The 20530-nt window shown below is 37.4% G+C and overlaps 1 protein-coding gene across 21 annotated transcripts in view; it reads left to right on the top strand.

The window, feature by feature from the left end:
• EIF4G3 (eukaryotic translation initiation factor 4 gamma 3) overlaps positions 1-20530 on the top strand; it is a 375220-nt gene that overhangs the window by 283393 nt on the left and 71297 nt on the right. For 14 of the 21 annotated variants that reach the window (XM_010364336.2, XM_010364333.2, XM_030942482.1 and 11 more), the window contains 5 exons: positions 4786-5032; positions 9509-9642; positions 11713-11832; positions 12617-12727; positions 19355-19525. In XM_010364336.2, the coding sequence (XP_010362638.2) occupies positions 4786-5032; positions 9509-9642; positions 11713-11832; positions 12617-12727; positions 19355-19525 (783 nt within the window). Of the gene's footprint in view, positions 1-4785; positions 5033-9508; positions 9643-11712; positions 11833-12616; positions 12728-19354; positions 19526-20530 lie in introns of those variants that run through there. The other 7 variants (XM_030942485.1, XM_010364337.2, XM_030942478.1 and 4 more) reach the window with 2 other exon arrangements.

The following is a 20530-nucleotide window of genomic DNA, read 5'->3' as shown; positions in this document are numbered from 1 at the left end:
CTAAACATTATCTCAAATAAATAAATAAAATGACAATTTTTGGTTAACTCTTCTCTTCCCCCAACTAGAAATTTTCTTTGTATTAACGTGATAGAAAGATAATCTGGTAGACAAAAATGGAGAGTTTTTAAAAATGCCATTAGTAATGGTGGTAGAATTCATCTAGTACATTATAAAGAAATTCATTTTGAATCTGTCATCTGTTAACTGTATCCCAGAAACATAACTTTTCTTCATATGGTTTGTCTGTCTTAAAATAAGCCATGCCAGATTTTGCTTTAGATTAAAACATACCAAGTCCAAGAGATGAATGTGAGGAAGAAACAAGGGCAAATCAGTCCTAAGGATTACTCTTAACAATTTACTTGTCTGTAATCTCAACATCCTTAGCATTATGTATTGAAGCTTATAAATGAAGAGCAATATAAATCTGTATGTAGCTTTTTCCCTTTTTTGACTATTCTTTTAGCTACTTTTTAAAAATAATTTTACTCAAGGTTTAACATGATAATATTAAAATGTAAAAATTTTCTTAAGATAACTTTGAGCGTGTTTACTTCATTCGGCTTTTCTAGCAAGTTATAATTCTTACCTTCTTTGGGCATCTAACAGTACCCCTTGGTTACTTTCCCTGTGCTGTCATTGTTGTTACATGATGCTGTGTTGATGTCACTGTTAGTCTCATAGCAACCACTAAAATGTTGATGGGTGTGATTTCATTGAGGTTATTAGGGTGTAAAAACTGGCAGTAAGATACAGAGGTGGCAATAGTCATTGCACTCCTTTTGCAGCTGAACAAGAAAATGTTGCTCCTACAGAGAATAAAATACCTTCCAGAGGCATGGGAATCACATACAATCCTGCTATGGCTGTTAAGAGCTTCATTAACTTACTTTGTTTTAGATCCAGCTGGTTTTTTGTTATTTTTCTTATGTTATACTTCATGTTGGATTTCTAAGCATTATTGAATATTAGATAGGCTGCTCCTCCCATGCCTTCAAATATTCATCCTAATCTTCAGCTTGAGGTTCAGCAAACTTTTTGTGTAAAGGTCCAGATAGTAAATATTTTATGCTGTTACAATTCCTCAAATCTGCCACTGTAGCTTAAAAGCAGCCATCAACAATGTGTAAATGAAAGAAGCATGGTTGTATCTTCACAAAACTTTATTGATAGACCTTGAAATCTGAATTTGTATGCCAGGAAATATTTTTCCAGATTTTTTCACATATTACAAATACAAAAATCATCCTTACCTTGTATGCTGTACAAAAGCAGGCGGTGAGCCCGAATTGGCCCTTGGGCCGGAGTTGGTCATAAAGCTTCTTTAGCTTGTTACTCTTCAAACACAAGAACTGTTTTGACTTATTTTGAACCAATCACTTTTTCTTAACTTTATACGTTAAGACAAGGCTGGGCGCAGGGGCTCATGCCTGTAATTCTAGCACTTTGGTAGGCTGAGGCAGGAGGATCACTTGAGGCCAGGATTTCGAGACCAGCCTGGCCAACATGACAAAACCCCATCTCTACTAAAAATAGAAAAAAATTATCTGGCCGTGGTGGTGTTCACCTGTAATCCCAGCTACTCAGGAGGCTGAGACAGGAGAACCACTTGAACCCGGAAGGTGGAAGTTGCAGTGAGCCAAGATTGTGCCAGTGCACTCCAGCCTGGGCAACAGAGCGAGACTGTCTCAAAAAAATAAAATAACCTAAAAAATTTTTAAAAACGAAAGCAAGACAAAAAATATTTGTTTTTTTATACACTGCCTTCTTTCAGAAATTCTTTTTTCTGTCTTTCCTAAAACTGAGCTTTCTTTGGCATAGTGTTAGTAAATACTGGATGCCATTGTGTTCATTTCCACTAATCAAGCTCCCCCTTTCTTAGATTTATTTTCTCAGCTTTTAAAATAGTTTGTTTCTGGTATCAGCTTATTTGGGTTGCATATTAGGTTGTTGCATTATTAAAGATATTTATCAAAATTATAGCTTAGAGGCTGGGCGGGGTGGCTCACGCCTGTAATCCTAGCACTTTGGGAGGCTGAGGTGGGCAGATCACGAGGTCAGGAGTTTGAGACTAGCCTGACCAACATGGTGAAACCCTGTCTCTACTAAAAATACAAAAATTAGCCAGGCGTGGTAGTGCATGCCTGTAATCCCAGCTACTCTGGAGGCTGAGGTAGGAGAATCGCTTGAACCTGGGAGGTGGAGATTGCAGTGAGCCGAGATCGTACCACTGACTCTAGCCTGGATGACAGAGCGAGACTCCGTCTCAAAAAAAAAAAAAAAAAAAAAAAAAAAAAAAAAAAAAAATTATAGCCTAGAAAAGTAAGGATGAAGGATGATTTCATGTTAAAATTGCTGGGCAAAGTATCTTAAAATAAGTTTTAAAATTTTAGAGCATTTCATCAATTATTATATACATAGTTGCCAGTCTGATTTTCTAACACTTTTAAAAAACTCATTGCATTAAGCAGAGACTTCTGTCAAGTGAATTCTTAACAGGTTCCTATAAAAAGGTTTACCTTTGGCTGTCCAGCCAATGGAGTGATGTTTTTCTTAAATCTGATTTTCTGCGTAAACAATTTAGGAACTGTTAGACGCTTACAGACTAGTTGACTAGGATTTTATCCTGCTAAAAACAAAACAAAACAAAACAAAAAACCCATAATATTTAATTAAGCTATTTTTGTTATTCTCTTCAAATACCCCTCATAGTAATATACCTGAGATAATTCAGTGATTCCATGTTCTCTGAATTATGGTTATTCATAGAACTTGTTTCTTTATACTTCCTTTTCCAGTTAGAAATGAAATTTCTGAGTAATGTAGCCTCCATTTCTATGTGATAGACGGTTGTTGATTGTAGATAGAGAGAAGAGGATGTGCTGTATTCTCTAAAAAAAACTTTTTCACATTTTATAAGATCTGAAATAAGAATTCTGTATCATTGTATAATTTGGTTATGTTGCTCTTTAATAAGTTAAATACCATTTACATACTCATATCCCAGATTTATTAAATGTCTTCTTGATGACCTGTACTTAATTATGAGATGGTAGTATAAGATTATTATAATTAGACTATACTAGAGTCTAAAATTTTTTAAAATGAGGCTGCTGATTCATGTTTCAAATTTCGTAGATCTGGTTTTTTCAGTGTTTAAATGATACCAACTTTCTGCCATGCTTTATAAAATAAATTGTTTTCTAGGCCGGGCGCGGTGGCTTACGCCTGTAATCCCAGCACTTTGGGAGGCCGAGGTGGGCGGATCACAAGGTCAGGAGATCGAGACCACAGTGAAACCCCATCTCTACTAAAAATACAAAAAAATTAGCCGGGCGCGGTGGCAGGCGCCTGTCGTCCCAGCTACTCAGGAGGCTGAGGCTGGAGAATAGGGTGAACCCGGGAGGCGGAGCTTGCAGTGAGCCAGACTGCGCCACTGTACTCCAGCCTGGGGGACAGAGGGACACTCCGTCTCAATAAATAAATAAATAAATAAATAAATAAATAAATAAATAATAAAATAAAATAAAATAAATTGTTTCCAAACTTATTTTTTTGGAATTTTATGTCTGTCTTTTGAGGGTTTTTATGTACTATCTCTTTCCATGGATTAGTCGGGGGAATAGGGGTGGGGTAGGGTTTGTGCATATTTGTACGAACTTTTTATTTCCATTATTAGAAACAGAGTCTAAAAACTGTTTCTATTAATAACATTAAACAATTTATTGGCTTTTCAACCATGATCTGTTATATGGCAAAATAAAATTTACTAATATTATATCTGTGTTAATACTATCTAACAAAGAAGTATTTGTCACTCAAAAATTGTTTTAAACATAATTTCGTAGATTATTTAGGGTGAACTGCTTTCTGCTGTATATGACACTACTTTACAGTATCCTCTGCTGAACCAGCTCCAGTTCTTGGCTCTTCTCCTCGTGTGAATTTATCAATTAGAACACCTCTGAGTACCTGTTTCAGAGGATTGTTTTCAGAGTGCTTACCCTTCATGAAAAAGGAGTTCGTGGAGAACTTTGCCTCAAGGAGTTTTGAAGATTCATGAGGCCTTTACAAAACCATTTTTGTTTGATATCTGACACTAAGATGGTCAAAAATAATCTAAGGAATAACTTCAGTTCTTTTTTGTCTTCTGAAAATAGGTGTGATACTCCAGAACCCAGATTTCTCTCTCTTTTTTTTGGGGGGGGGAGCGGGTATACAAGATTTTTCTGTATGGTCACAGCCTCAGAGAAGTCTAAGAACAAATAACAAAATAGATTTTAACTAGCAAGTGGCTTTTCTGTAAAATGAGATATGATCAGCTTTATAAGACTTAGATGCTTTGAGCACTTCTCCAAACTCTTAATTTCACAGCCAGAGGACAGTATAAAAAATACCCTCCAGTGTTTCTTTTATATTTGTGGAGCTTTAATGGCAAGGGTAGTGAAGTGCTTGTTTTAGATTTCTGACTAGGACTCTTTCATGTTCGTAAAGTTCCATGGATTAACAGTTCTTTCCATTCTAACCTTTGGTACATTTGGATATTATTAGTCTCATGTTAAAGCATTTCAGCAGCCGTTTGAATTGTTTTCCTTTTCCTAGGTGCTGAAATGAGAAAAGTATTTTTTTAAAACTCACCATTCTAATACAACATGCTGAACACAGACAGTCTTATCTTGAGTGACATGTTTTCCTTTGCTTTTTGAAGGGGGTTGATGTAGGTTTTTGTGTATATTTACACCCATGAAAAAAATGTAACCTCTTTGTTCATTTATTATTTAGCCTAAAGCCGAAGAGGAACTTTCAGTTGACAAAGTACTTGAATCTGAACAAGATAAAATGAGCCAGGGGTTTCATCCTGAAAGAGACCCCTCTGACCTAAAAAAAGTGAAAGCTGTAGAAGAAAATGGAGAAGAGGCTGAGCCAGTACGTAATGGTGCTGAGAGTGTTTCTGAGGGTGAAGGAATAGATGCTAATTCAGGCTCCACCGATAATTCTGGTGATGGGGTCACATTTCCATTTAAACCAGGTAAGTTTATACCTGCCTTCCTATTTACCTCTTTTCCCTCTACTGCAACCTTAGGGAAATGTTGCCTTTTGATAGAGAGATACTGGATGGAAGAAAGAGGTTTATCACAATATAATATTTACAGGACAGATCATCAAGCCTAAGTTAGTGACTAGCAAATCCAGAGAGTTCTGTATTGATGGAAATGATACCCGACACTGGTATTCCCTTTTACTGGCATTGGAAGAGCATCTGGAAGAGGGAATCAGTTCCAGGCTAGTGGGTGCAGTTTGATTTTAAAAATTATTGTATTTGTTTTAATTGAAAGGGATATAGAGATATTACCACATTCCTTGAGATAGCGTTAGTCATCTTTCATAAGACTTGAACTCTGTTTACAGAAATCACTCTGTAGAACTGAACTCTGAAACAAGATATTGAGTACCTGCAATATAGGAGGTCCCCTGCGGTAAATCTGTATGATAAACAAGTAAATAAGGAATATATTTGATAAACATATGGTAAACAAATACAAACCCTGGAGGATTTATCTTAAGACACCATCAAATGCATTAAACCTATGACGTAATACTGTATGAACCGTGACTGACTTTGAGATATATGGAGAGATTTGGTGTGGATCTGTGAGGAAAGATGGTTCCTTTGATAGAAAGTTTGGGCTGGGTATGGTGGCTTACACCTGTAATCCCAGCACTTAGGGAGGCCAAGGAGGGCGGATCACCTGAGATTGGGAGTTCAAGACCAGCCTGACCAACATGGAGAAATCCCGTCTCTACTAAAAATACAAAATTAGCTGGGCATGGTGGCACATGCCTGTAATTTCAGCTACTTGGGAAGCTGAGGCAGGAGAACCGCTTGAACCCAGGAGGCAGAGGTTGCAGTGAGCCGAGATTGTACCATTGCACTCCAGCCTGGGCAACAAGAGCGAAACTCCATCTCAAAAACAAAAAACAAAAGTTTGGAGTAGGTGAAAAGTTTTCCTTAGTCTGCCACATCTAAACTAAGTTTTGCAGGAGGTAGGGTTCAAATGTAAAATACCAGACCTCAAAGATAACCTAGATAGGTGTTTTTCAAACCGTTGGGTTTAATACTATTTAATAGATTGTGAAATTTATAGGTCACAACCAACATTTTAAAAAAGGATAAAGTAAAAAAAAATGTCAGTCTATTACATGTAGTGAGAATAAGTATCAGTTTGGAAACTTTGTAGTTATGTATGCGTTTATGATTCTCCTGGGTCATGTGGTCATTATATGTCTTACTGTGAGTTGTAGTCAGAGATGTTTGAAAAACAATGACTATTACTTATCACTTTATTTTATATTATTTTTAAATTCTTTTATTTATTTTTTATTTTTTACAGAGGGAGGGTCTCTCTATGTTGGCCAGGCTGCTTTCAAACTCCTATGCTCAAGCAGTCCTCCTGCCTCAGCCTCCCAAAGTGCTGCCACGCCAAGCCCTTACCACTTTGATATACTGATCTTTCACTACCAGTAAACTCCTGTTAATGGGCTTTATGAAATTGTAAATTTATGCTATTGTAAAAGTTTTTTTAAAAAAACCCTAGGACTCAGTGTACTGAATTGCTTTTGTCAACTTAGGCTTGTATACTGTGTTGAAAAATAAAGAAAAAGATCTAGGCTTGTACCAGGTCACAGAGTACTTGTAGCCATTGCCAGTGTGTCTTAAGAAAATGGAAACACTATTGCTATTTTTAGACTATGTAAATTATATTTTTATATTACTTTATTTTGTTTTAACATTTTGTATATTGCATAATTTATGTTAGTTATATTTCATATTATATTTTAATTCTTTTCATCCATCAGTTTTACAGTATAGGCCCTGACTATAATTGACCAACTACCTTTTGCTCTTGTAATATTTAACAGCAGTAATTGGAAAAAAGACAGTAGTAATTGGAACAAAAACAGTTTGAAATTTAAATCCCAATAAGCTGTCTACTTTTTAATAAATATAATAGGTAATAAAGATAGGTAGAAAACATCTGGAATATTCTCCAAGACCATCAGTGGGTCTATAACCTACACATTAGGAACCTTTAATATAAAGAGGATCCAATCTGCTATCAGGAAGTAATCTGGAGTCTGATTTTGATGAGTTTTATTAATTAAAATAAGAAAACTGTGATTTTTTTTTTAGATGAAATTACAGGCAAGGAAGAAAACTTAGTATCTAACTGCTTAGACATTTCATTATCTTAAATAAGTTGTTTCTGTGTTTTGTGTCTTTTTGCTTTTTTTTTTTTCTCTAAAATAACATTTCCAAGTGAACAACCAAACTATCCGTTTTCATGAAGCCAAGGGTTTTATCGGGTTTCTTATTTCTTAGTTATTTAAGGGCTTGGTAGTTTATTTAGTGAGGATTATCATATGTCCCTGGCCAAAGGTTGCTTAGTGTGTATATGAAGTGATTCTTACTTGCTTTAGATTATTTTACTACTCAAAGGTATTTAGAAGGGATGAAAGAACAAGTGATGGTTTAAAATCTTCACATAATATTTCCTGACTGTATTTCATCGTTCCCTTCTATTTTGTGTTTGTTCATGAAGAGATAAATACTGAAAAGTGTTTTGTACTCTTAGGGGATGTAAGTCATGCATCATTTAATGACGGTGATTTGTTCTGAGAAATGCATCATTAGGCAATTTCTTCCTTGTGCAAACAAAAGAGTATTTACACAAACCTAGATGTTCTAGCCTACTACACAGCTAGGCTGTATAGTATAGCCTGCTGCTCTTAGACTGCAAACTTGTACAGCATGTTACTATACTGAATAGTAGGCAGTTGTAACATAATGGTAAGTATTTGTATATCTAAATATAACTAAACATAGATAAGGTATAGTAAAAATACTATATAAAAGTTTTAAAATGTTACACTGTATAGGGCACTTACCATGAATGGAGATTGCAGGACTTGAATTTGTTCTGGGTGAGTGGTGAGTGAATGTAAAGACCCTAGGACATTACTGTATGCTGGTGTAGATTTTAAAAGCATTAGGGCACACTACATTTATTTTAAAATTTGTACTTTCTCTAATAATGAATTAATCTTAGCTTACTGTAACCTTTTTACTTGATAAACTTTTAAATTTTTTTAACTTTTTTACTTTTGTAATAATGTTTAGCTTAAAACACACTGTACAACTATGCAAAAATATTTCTCTTTCTTTTTTATTTTTCTTCTTTTTTTTTTCTTTTTTTTTTTTGAGATGGAATCTCCCAGTCTATTACCCAGGCTGGAGTGCAGTGGTGCAATCATAGCTCACTGCAGCCTCAGCCTCCTGGACTCAAGTAATCTTCCCACCTCAGCCACCTGATAGCTGGGACTGCAGTTGCACGTCACCACGCCCAGCTAATTTAAAAAGAGGTTTTTTTCTAGAGATTAGGTCTTACTACATTGCCCAGGCTAGTCTCAAACTCTTGGCCCCCAAAGTACTGGGATTATAGGTGTGAACCACCATCCCTGGCCTTGTTTCTTTATGTCCTTATTCTATAGGCTTTTTTCTATTTTTAAAATTACTTATCTTTTTACTTGTTAAGAATTTTTGTTAAAAACTAAGACACAAACACACACATTAGCCTAGGCCTGTACACGGTCAAGATCATCAACATCACTGTCTTCTACCTCCAGATCTTGTCCCACTGGAAGGTCTTCTGGGGCAATAATATGCATAGAGCTGTCATCTTCTATAGTAACAGTGCCTTCCTCTGGAATATTTCCTGAAGGACTTGCCTGAGGCTGTTTTACAGTTAACCTTTTTTTAATAAGTAGAAGGAATATACTCTAGTGATTAAAAAGTATAGTGTAGTAGATACGTAAGCCAGTAGCATAGTTATTTCTTTTTTTTTTTTTTTTTTGGAGATGGAGTCTCGCTCTGTCGCCCAGGCTGGAGTGCAGTGGCCGGATCTCAGCTCACTGCAAGCTCCGCCTCCCGGGTTCACGCCATTCTCCTGGCTCAGCCTCCCGAGTAGCTGGGACTACAGGCGCCCGCCACCTCGCCCGGCTAATTTTTTGTATTTTTTTAGTAGAGATGGGGTTTCATCATGTTAGCCAGGATGGTCTCGATCTCCTGACCTCGTGATCCGCCCGTCTCGGCCTCCCAAAGTGCTGGGATTACAGGCTTGAGCCACCACGCCCGGCCAGTTATTTCTTATTACTGTGAAGTATTATGTGTTACACTTGATTGTATGTGCTATACTTTTAAATGACTAGCAGCACAGTAGGTTTGTTTATACTACCATTAACACATACATGTGAATAATGCATTGTGCTGCCATATTAAGATAGTTACAGTGTCATTAGGCAATAGGAACCTTTCAGCTTCATTATAGCCTTATGGGACCACCGTTGTATATGCAGTTTGCTGTTGATGGAAATGTTGTTTTGCAATGCATGACATATATAATATAATGCCCTACAAACAGTTGTCTGCCTGTTTTCCTCTTTCTAGAATCCTGGAAGCCTACTGATACTGAAGGTAAGAAGCAGTATGACAGGGAGTTTCTGCTGGACTTCCAGTTCATGCCAGCCTGTATACAAAAACCAGAGGGCCTGCCTCCTATCAGTGATGTGGTTCTTGACAAGGTAAGCTGCATACTCAGAGAAAACTAGTTCTTTTTGGTGCGAACTGATTTTAACTGTAAGTGCAAATATGTGAAGTATGAGCAGTTTTTAGTAATTGTTAGACCAAATGATATAAAAATATCTAATGTTTAAGAATTTGTTTCCCTAAACACTGTTGGATTTGGAGTTTCTTATAGGTTACAGTCATTTTGGGATTTGGCCCATATGGGACTGGTTTTTTTTAATGTTTATTAATTGATTTATCTGCTTATTATGGCTGTTTTTTGGTGATATAAAAATTTTGTGTTGTTGGGGGAAACATACGGCTAAATTGATACAGAGGTCTTTCCTCATTGTTCTAAAAGTTCATTATGGAATTCTATCGGCATTGAGGACAGGTCAGAAATCTAGGAAGGTATTTGGCAGATCAAACATAAGTGAGAGTCAACATGATTCAAATAGTGTGTATCTCAAAATTTCCCTGATAGATACCTCCAGTGATTGAATTCCCCAATCTTGTGCAAACAGGCATCCTTCCTCTTTGCATCTGATCTTAATGGTGCACACAGCAAATTAGTATAGTCAATATTTGTTTACTAAATTAAAAGGAGTAAAGTCAGATCTACTAAAGTAATTTCATGGAAATCAAAGATAAACCAGAGCTGATGAATAAGCTTGAAGTATTCTTGTTTTGTAGAGGAACAAAAATGTAAAATGTAGAGATTATCTTACGGAATCATATCTACCTCTTAACCGATTTATGCCTAGTGTTTCATTATTGGAATGCTAAGCTTGTGGGAGTTATTTTTATCCTACTGCTCAAGGTCATAACCAAGATCTGATTTTTCACACAAAAAAATTTGCAGCCTCCAGCATAAATGGGTTAATAAAGATGTCGGCCAGGCGCGGTGGCTCAAGCCTGTAATCCCAGCACTTTGGGAGGCCGAGACGGGCGGATCACGAGGTCAGGAGTTTGAGACTATCCTGGCTAACACGGTGAAACCCCGTCTCTACTGAAAAATACAAAAAACTAGCCGGGCGAGGTGGCGGGCACCTGTAGTCCCAGCTACTGGGGAGGCTGAGGCAGGAGAATGGTGTAAACCCGGGAGGCGGAGCTTGCAGTGAGCTGAGATCCGGCCACTGCACTCCAGCCTGGGTGACAGAGTGAGACTCCGTCTCAAAATAAATAAATAAATAAATAAATAAATAAATAAAAATAAAGATGTCCAGCAGCTGCTTATCTAGAACTCATTTATATTATTTTACTTTCTTACAGCAACAGGTCTTCTTACTTCTATTAGTGGTATCTAAGTCTTCTCTCCTAGATACTTATGTGAGGACAGCTGAATGATTGATTAATGGTGCTAATTTGAGGCTGCTTCAGTACCTCAGAAGTCAAATGTTATATCCACCAAATTAGATTATCCTCTTAGAAAATATTCCTGCCTGTCCTGCTGCCTTATCTGTTTATGACTTTGGGCACTGATTAGTTGATTTCTCACTGGTCTGCTTAACTTTGTGTTGTCCATAGTCACGTTACATACTTATTCAAAGTCAGATATCTCAGATTAACAAGGCAGACAGTGAAATTTTAAATGAATCATCACCCATGAAACATACCTCCTTTAAGACTTACTGTCCACTCATAATACATTCTTTACTAACCTTAAGTCTACTGCATCAAAACTAAAATGAGCAGTAGCAGGATTCCTATAGGCAAGTGCTCTATGTCCTGGTGAATATTTTTTTTATTTCTAAAATTTGATGCTAGCCTAGAGGATCTCAGAATGTCTTGTGCCTTTCAGTTGGTCCTCAGTATCTAGTGAGCCAATCTACTGATTATGTATAGCCCCTACTTGGAAATTTAAGGCCTACATCATTCTCAGGGTGTCAGAAAACCATTGTTTTAGCCTAATGGCTCTAAGGATAGCCCAGGAGAACCTGCCATGGATGAGGTTGGGCTTCTGCTGGTTCCAAAGCTGATGCTTACCGTTTCAGCTGATGTAACCTTTCAGTCAAATTTTTTGTTATCTTTTGTGGCAGGGAATGCTCTGGAACATGTATTAAGCTTTCTTTTGCTTCTTCATGCAGATCAACCAACCCAAATTGCCAATGCGAACTCTGGATCCTCGGATTTTGCCTCGAGGACCAGATTTTACACCAGCCTTTGCTGATTTTGGAAGGCAAACACCTGGTGGAAGAGGCGTGCCTGTAAGTGCAAGTTCCCTACAACTCACTTAGTTAGACACTGGCACAGACTCCATGAAATCCTACCTCACGGCAAGACAGCAGCTTTTATTCGTTGATTCTAGTCAAGAAGAAGAAGAGGCAAAGACTATCCTTTCCATACTCATATTAAAGCAAATAAAGAATACACTTGAGTTGTTTTTACTTGACAGAAGCTAGTCTGCATTAATTTGGTCTTGATTTTTTTTCCCCTATTTTTTCAATTGAGGTGACCTGCAAATAGGTTTAAAAATAGTGCCAACCACAGCCGGGGATGGTGGCTCAGGCCTGTAATGCTAGCACTTTGTGGGGTCAAGGCAGGAGGATCATCTGAGGTCAGGAGTTCAGGACCAGCCTGGCAACCAAGAGAGACCCTGTCTCTACCACAAAAAAAAAAAAAGAAAAGAAAAGAAAAAAAATAGGCCAGGCATGCTGGAACATGCTTATAGTCCTAGTCCTGGCTACTCGGGAGACTGAGGTGGAAGGATTACTTGACCCCAGGAGGTCCAGGCTACAGTGAGCCGTGATCATGCAACTGTACTCCAGTCTGGGTGACAAAACAAGAACAGGAGGTCCAGGCTGCAGTGAGCCATGATCATGCCACTGCACTCCAGTCTGGGCAACAAAGCAAGACTCTGTCTCTGAAAAAATATAGAGAGAGAGAGCGCCAAACTTGATAAGATCCCTGTTTTGTTTTGAGGTGTCCTGATATACTGGAGATCTCTGATGGCGTTCAGCTAGTGATCATGTCTTGTCTTTGTTTCTACAGATTTGCAAAGTGCAGAGCAGGCATGGATTGCCAATTCTGGAACAGAGCAAAGCCCCAACTTGCCCTCCACTGGCGATGTCACACCCACCCATGAAGAGCCTGCCTCTAGGGGTGCGCTGAACACTTTGTTTTTTGTAATAATAGTCTCTGGTGTTACAATATTTTCTGTTACGCTCTTTTTATTTACTATTGATTGTTAAGTCAAAATTTGAACAAATGACAAGTACAAAAGAGTACAGTATTGGTAAACTGCAGATTGCTCTTACACCCCCAGTGGCAGGCTCTTCAGCGGTGGAAGTGGCATCACCAGTGGACTTATGCTGGGGCACTGCACTGTGCAAGATTCGGCAGGCTCTGCCTACTCCATGCTTTGTAGAATTCAGAAAGCATGGGGAAAGTTGCCAACGATGTTGAATACCTCTTTTCCCGAAGTTAGAATGGCATAGAGAGCAATAAATCTCACATTCTGGAGAAGCTTGGGGTCTGATGTACATCTGCAGATCACCCTGTTACTTCATTTTATGTAAGGTGACACTTCTTGTTTCCCCATCACCTTTTTATTTCTGAAATGGCAACTTTTGAAACCTGCTTTGAAATAAGACTACATTGGCTGACAACAAATGTCACTTTGTAAATATTTAAGTTATTTGATTATTTTCCTGCAACCAAACAGTGATAGAATATACTTGAAAGCCTACAGTGTGTTGTAGGCTTTGTAAAAACTACTGAAAACCACCTGAATTTGAAGCATACTGTTTATTGAGCCATTACCGTCACCATTTTAGAGACCTGTGTATGTGAGATATTCTGTTTCTCACACATTTATCTATTTTCAGGAAATACTAAATTAAAATTTTTTTAAATCTTGAGTTACCTCACTAACACATCTTAGAAAGCAGCTTTCTAGAAACCATTTTATACCTTTTTTCAATATTATTTCCCTTTTTAATGTTGAAATTTTTATTTGTATTATTGTTCATTTTGGTTTTCGTTTATAGCTTTGTTTTGCCAAATATTTGAAATAATGTTGATGCTGTTTTGAATATTCTGTGGATAATAGCATCTGTAGTTATTATCATATTGCCCAATTTTGTTGATAGGTGGCTCGCAAAATGTATAAATCCTCTTCCAATGTATATTGTCACTTTTCACTACCAGCTTGCTAGTCATTGTTTGCTAATAACTAGTTATAACAAAAAGGAAATATTGTGAGTTTAGAATAAGTGACGTCTCTTTTAAATTATTGAAAATAGAAAATAATTTTTAAAAGTAACTTTGTCACAGTGTATACCACTCCTCTGTATGCCTACATATGTGAGATCAGTGAGTTATTCTGGTACATTCAAAGTATTGTGACTAGAAGTGAGACATTATCTAGAATTTGTAGTAGCTCCAAAAATATCAACTTTAATTATTTAATTTACTTTTATTAAGCAGTTTTGTTCTATGTCAGAAGCTAGTTTTTAAGTGAAATTTTGATCTCTCAGGGTAATGTTGATATGTTAAGCCTTAACGCAAGTTATTCTTCCAGCCTGTCTCCTAGATAACAGACATTCTCCACTTAATTTGCCCAGCTTACCTTGGTATATTGATATAGATACAGATGGGAATGTCATAGGACATAAATATCAACATATAAAGAAACAAAAATGACTGGGCACGGTGGCTTATGCCTGTAATCCCAGCACTTTGGGAGGCCAAAGCGGGTAGATCGCTTGAGTCCAGGAGTTCAAGACCAGCCTGGGCAACATGGTGAAATCCTGTCCCTACAAAAAATACAAAAATTTGCCGGGTATGACTGCACTCACCTGTAGTACCAGGTACTTGAGAGACTGAGGTGGGAGGATTGCCTGAGCCTGGGAAGCAGAAGTTGGAGACAGAGGCTGCAATGAGCCAAGATCGCACCACTGCACTCCAGCCTGGGCAACAGAGCAGGCTCTGTCTCAAAAAAACAGTAACAAAAATAATGCTATTTGGAAAAAAGCAACCGCCCGACTCCCCTACTCTTTGCAGTTTCTGATTCCATACTTCAAATAATTTTTCCAGTTCTCCAAATTATCTTACAATTAATTATCACCTAATAATATTAAATCTATGAGGTATGCCCCATTATTGTCTTAATTAGCCATGACTTCTAATACAAACTTTTCTGCAACAGGCTAGGTACGCTGACTCATGCCTGCAATCCCAACACTTTGGTAGGCTGAGGTGGGCAGATCACATGATGCCAGGAGTTTGAGCCCAGCCTGGCCAACATGGCAAAGCCCTGTGTCTACTAAAAATACAAAAATTAGCCAGGCATGGTGGTACATGTCTGTAATCCCAGCTACTCAGAAGGCTGAGGCACAAGAATCGCTTGAACCCAGGAGACAGAGGCTGTAGTGAGTCAAGATCACGCCACTGCACTCCAGCCTGGGTGACAGAGCAAGACTGTCTAAAAAAAAACAAAAAACAAAAAAAAATCACAAAAACTTTGCTGCAACAGACTTGCTGTAAAATATTTTTAATGCATGCTAATGATTTGAAAATGTCATATGCAGCTACGTCGTTTTCAAACCTAAGTGTCTTTCACTGGATAGTAAAGTGCATATCTGTTGGAAATTACCACGAAATAGCATGTCGTTAGTTATTTTTAAAATAAAATTACAGGCAGGGCGGTGGTGGTTCACGCCTGTAATCCCAGCACTTTGGGAGGCTGAGGTGGGTGGATCACGAGGCCAGGAGATCGATACCATCCTGGCTAACACGGTGAAACCCCATCTCCACTAAAAACACGAAAAATTAGCCAAGTGTGGTGGTGGACGCCTGTAGTCCCAGCTACTTGGGAAGCTGAGGCAGGAGAATGGTGTGAACGTGGGAGGCGGAGCTGGCGGTGAGCCAAAATCATGCCACTGAACTCCCTCCTGGGCAACAGAGCAAGACTCCGTCTCAAAAAATAAAAAATTTTAAAAAATAAAATAAAATTACTCGTCAGTGGTCTTTGTAGTCTTTTTGTGGACATCACAGAAAGCACTCCAAAAAAAGAGGAGCATTGGACCTAGACAAGTAATTTGCCATTTATAGTTATTTTAACTAACTTTTGAGATAAACTGATCAATCATAAAAATTCTAGGAGCAAAGAAAAATCCTAGGAGTAAAATCTTTCTTTAAAGGAACACTTGATTGTCTTCCTTCTTTAAAAATGTAAGTGCATATTGATTCTATTTTCTTTGATTATCTGGGTAAGCAGTGGAATTTAAGGTTACGGTCTCCGAATAAGATAGGAATGATGTATATTAAATTGCAAAACAGAGATGGGTATAATTTCTTAATACATTTTTGAAAACTGACAGTGGGTAAAAAATTCAAACTTTAACATCACCTGAAAAAAGAAAATGGCTCACTAATCAACCCTAGATTTTGACATTTTTAGTTTTGACATTGTGGACCTTGAGCACATTGTACCTTTTTTTTTTTTTTTTTTTGAGACAGAGTCTCGCTCTGTCGCCCAGGCTGGAGTGCAGTGGCCGGATCTCAGCTCACTGCAAGCTCTGCCTCCCGGGTTCCCGCCATTCTCCTGCCTCAGCCTCCCAAGTAGCTGGGACTACAGGTGCCTGCCACCTCGCCCGGCTAATTTTTTTGTATTTTTCTTTTTTTAGTAGAGACGAGGTTTCACCGTGTTAGCCCGGATGGTCTCGATCTCCTGACCTTGTGATCTGCCCGTCTCGGCCTCCCAAAGTGCTGGGATTACAGGCTTGAGCCACCGCGCCCGGCCTGAGCACATTATGTCTTAAAGTTCCTTAAAGTACTGTCTTTCAAAGAAAGAAACCAGGTGTCATTTCTTTTTGTGTAGCCCATAACTCTTAGCACAGGATCCTAGATTTTTTGTGTGTTTAGTATATAAATCATTCATCATATGTTGCTACTTCTGAAGGATACCATAAATTTGATTATCTGTATTAAGTTGTTCACACACAAAAAGGGACATGAAATGTTTACGTTTATATATCACTTTTTTAAAAGTTCCTTTTGATCCTTTGGTATTGATGATAACATAGCTTTTAGGGTCCTTTTACATGGTTTATATCCTATAATCACAACGTTTTTAGGTAGGGCTGGCATTGTATACATGAAAAAACTTAACAAAACTAAGAGACTTGCCTACAGTAACTTTGCTCATACATAGCAGATTTGTACTCTCTAGAGTCTGATTCTTTGGTTTCCTAAGTTCACTACACCACAGTTTTCCAGGCATTGCTATTCCAAACAGTGAATTCACCCTCAGAGTGTAAATATGGGCGCATGAGAGATTGATTAATTGAACATACTAAGAATTTGTCAGTATAGTAGATGTATTAAGGACTCAAAATACCTAGATAAATATTTGAGAACAGTGTCTTTATCTTTGTTATAACCAGAGATACAATTATAATTTTAAAATTTTTCTTGGGTGTTTTCACCTGGGTTGTAATTTCAACTATTTTATCCTGAACTAACAGTTCATCAGTTAGCTTTTCAAAGCTTTTTTTCCTTTGAAGCATTATTGTTACTTTCTCACATCTCTGTGTTGCTCATTTGAGACTCACACATATTTGTCTTGGAGCAGGTAAAGAGGTGTGGAATAAATCACATTGGCATTTTCCAGATTCAAATCTCAAGGCATATTTATTCATTGGTGTTTGCAGTAGGGTTTGGAAATGGTCATTTTCTGACTTTGTCTCCTAATGTGCATCTATGGCTCTTACTTAATTTTGACATAATTTCCTTTCATTACATCCAGAAACATTTGTTCTTGGCAGTGTTTATGTACAAATGCATGGATTAAATTAAATATCTTGTGATATAATTGTTTACCTGAGTTTTAGCCAACCATTTAATAAGTTATTAATCCACATAAGTCAACAGTAGAATATAACCTGAATTATAAAAATCAGGCATTACTTGATTGCTACATTTTTCTAACAGAATTGTTTTGTTTGGGCTACTATATTAAAGTTTCAGTTACAATTTATGTTCTTATAGTAGTACTGTCTGGTTTAACAACTGTTCCCTGTTGGCATTTTTCCAATCTGATGATCTTTATTTCCTTTCAGTTATACCATGTGTCTCATACCTCTGGGTTTATCTGACCTGTTTTTTTTTTGTTTGTTTTTTGTTTTTGATGTTTATCAAATAGTCTGAGATATCATCAGTACTGTATCCTTAGCTGGGTGCATTTGACAAGATTGGTGTGAAATTTTGCAGAAACTCTAACTTTTGATCCTGATGCATTCTTGATAACTACCATTTCTAATTGGGGCAGATGGTGAAGCATAAAGGAATAATTCTGAGAATGATTGATGTGTAAAGGTGTTTGAGCTTAGCAGCTTAGGCCCCAGACTGTGTGTCTCCTAGAAACTGCCTTTTTATATAATGAATGACATTAAAGTCTGTACTTCTTTCTCTGAAGTGTTTTATGAATTCAAAAGGGCAGCATTGGGGCCTTAAGTGAGAAATGATTCTCTTCTATGTGTGCTTTGTATGAAGTTTTTATTCTCTCTTGAAATCTAATGGCTAGCCCTTCAGTACAACTCAGAAAGAAAAAAAAAATCTGGTGGCAATATTTGCTCAGCACTAAAAGAATGATATATCAGAAAAAGTAAAGGTTGTCAGCATGCAGCAGGTATGCTTGAAGGTAGCAGAGCTTAGTATCAACCCAAATGTTTAACCTTGAAAAATTATTTCCAAGCATTTAAGATAGTAATTGTTATGAATATTTTGACCCACAAAATGCAACTTGTAACTTACTCCGTTATCTGTACTTAGTGTGCTGGCAGTATAACATGGCAACATACATTGGTTTTAACACAAGAGTATAGTAGGAATCCAGCAGGAACAGAGCTGACAAATAAAAGGAAGACTTTTTTTTTTCAGGGAGTAATTTAGTTTGACTCTTATTGATGATATATAATGGGTTTATTTTAGTATTTCTGACCCAGCATATCAAGTGGAATCTTTTATGATCTACAGTAAGGCTTAGTGTTGATGTTATATTTGCATTTTACCCTGGGATTGTAGAAGCCCAGTTTTAGCAGATTTGTAACTGTGATGATAACTGCCTTTGAATTTTTGTAATTATTATTATTATTATTATTTTTTTTTTTTTTTTTTTTTTTGAGATGGAGTCTCGCTCTGTCGCCCGGGCTGGAGTTCAGTGGCCGGATCTCAGCTCACTGCAAGCTCCGCCTCCCAGGTTTATGCCATTCTCCTGCCTCAGCCTCCCGAGTAGCTGGGACTACAGGCGCCTGCCAACTCACCCGGCTAGATTTTTGTATTTTTTAGTAGAGACGGGGTTTCACCGTGTTAGCCCGGATGGTCTCAATCTCCTGACCTCGTGATCCGCCCGTCTCGGCCTCCCAAAGTGTTGGGATTACAGGCTTGAGCCACCGCGCCCGGCCCCGAATTTTTGTAATTATTGAAGTGATCAGTCCACAGTTATGCAACTAATAAAAGATAAAGCTCCAGTTAGAAGTAGTCTTTCTCATTAGAAGTAACAGCTTTGTCAAACATCTTGTTCAAAAAGGCCTCTTGTTCAAAAATTGTAGTGGTGGAGAATATTACATTGATAGTCTTCTGAGGTTATTTTTTTACCCCGCAAAAAGATTGCATCCAGCTTGAGTGTCTAGCATTGCTTGGTGTGGTCATCAGGCTTGACTTGAACAGCACAGCAAAGACAATAAATTGTAAGTACTCTGTATAGCTGTAATATTCTTGTCCTAGTTGTTGAATGTTGGACCACGAAGATCTCAACCTGGCCAAAGAAGAGAACCCAGAAAGATCATCACAGTTTCTGTAAAAGAAGATGTACACCTAAAAAAGGCAGAAAATGCCTGGAAGCCCAGCCAAAAACGAGACAGCCAAGCCGATGATCCCGAAAACATTAAAACCCAGGTGAGAACAAAAGCATATCCTGACATTGTTTTGAAATTATGTTGATTTTGTTTAAACTTATTTTGCTTTGCTAATGTTTGTAGAGATAATCAGTTTAAGACTTTTTATAATGTTTTCCTATTAAAAGAATTATTCTAAAAGCCATTATGGATGCCAGGCAACCTACTGTTTTCTCTTGAAATTGCTTTTTGTGTGTTTTTTCAGAATAGTTTCCAGGTCTACAGGTTTCATATGTCATAGACTTATGTAATTCAGGCTTAAGTTAATATTTGCTTTTCTAAAAATGCATTTTTAGATTCTCAGTGATTGAGTCTCTTTATCCTATTTATCCTAATTATTACATTGCTTTATGTTCCTTGTCAGGCCTTCATTGCCAATAAGCTAGAATTTAGAAACTCATCTTGTTTTGAAGGCTTTTGGAATAAAATTTAATTCTTTGAATCTTTTTATGCATATCCTGCCCTCAGAATTATGAAGATAAATTGAATGGATTTATTTTATTGACACAAAATTAATTTTTATGTGTCAGATTATATAAAGCCTTTATTCATCTTTTGCTTTATACACAATGTCAATTCCTATCCCCAGGTTACCCCTGCGACTTCAGATGTTTTTGCTTCTAGGCACCAAAACTGGAGTCTCTTAAAATTCACACTTGTACCAGAGCTAAGCATCACAGATCACGTACTAACTTTTGAGCATCTTGATTCCTTATATATCTTTTCTCTCACCATGAACAGTTAAGTGTAGCAGTTCAAAGTTCCAGATCTGGAGGCAGAGTCCTGACTCTGTTAGGCAGGTTCTTAATCTCAACTATAAAATGAAGTTACAAACATTGAGTGCCTCATAGGGCCAGTGTTAAGATTGAATGAAATAATATAAACCATTTGGCATGGTTTCTGGAGCTTAGTTAAGTGCTCAGTATGGTGATGTCCCTGAGAGCAGACATGGGCCTTAGATATCGTTCTGATTCAGTTCCATCACATAACCTCAGAGAACAGGGGA

Source organism: Rhinopithecus roxellana, chromosome 12 (assembly GCF_007565055.1).
Source record: "Rhinopithecus roxellana isolate Shanxi Qingling chromosome 12, ASM756505v1, whole genome shotgun sequence".
Taxonomy (NCBI): domain Eukaryota; kingdom Metazoa; phylum Chordata; class Mammalia; order Primates; family Cercopithecidae; genus Rhinopithecus; species Rhinopithecus roxellana.
The sequence above is the reverse complement of the archived record's forward strand: the minus strand, read 5'-3'. Positions and strand labels throughout refer to the sequence as shown.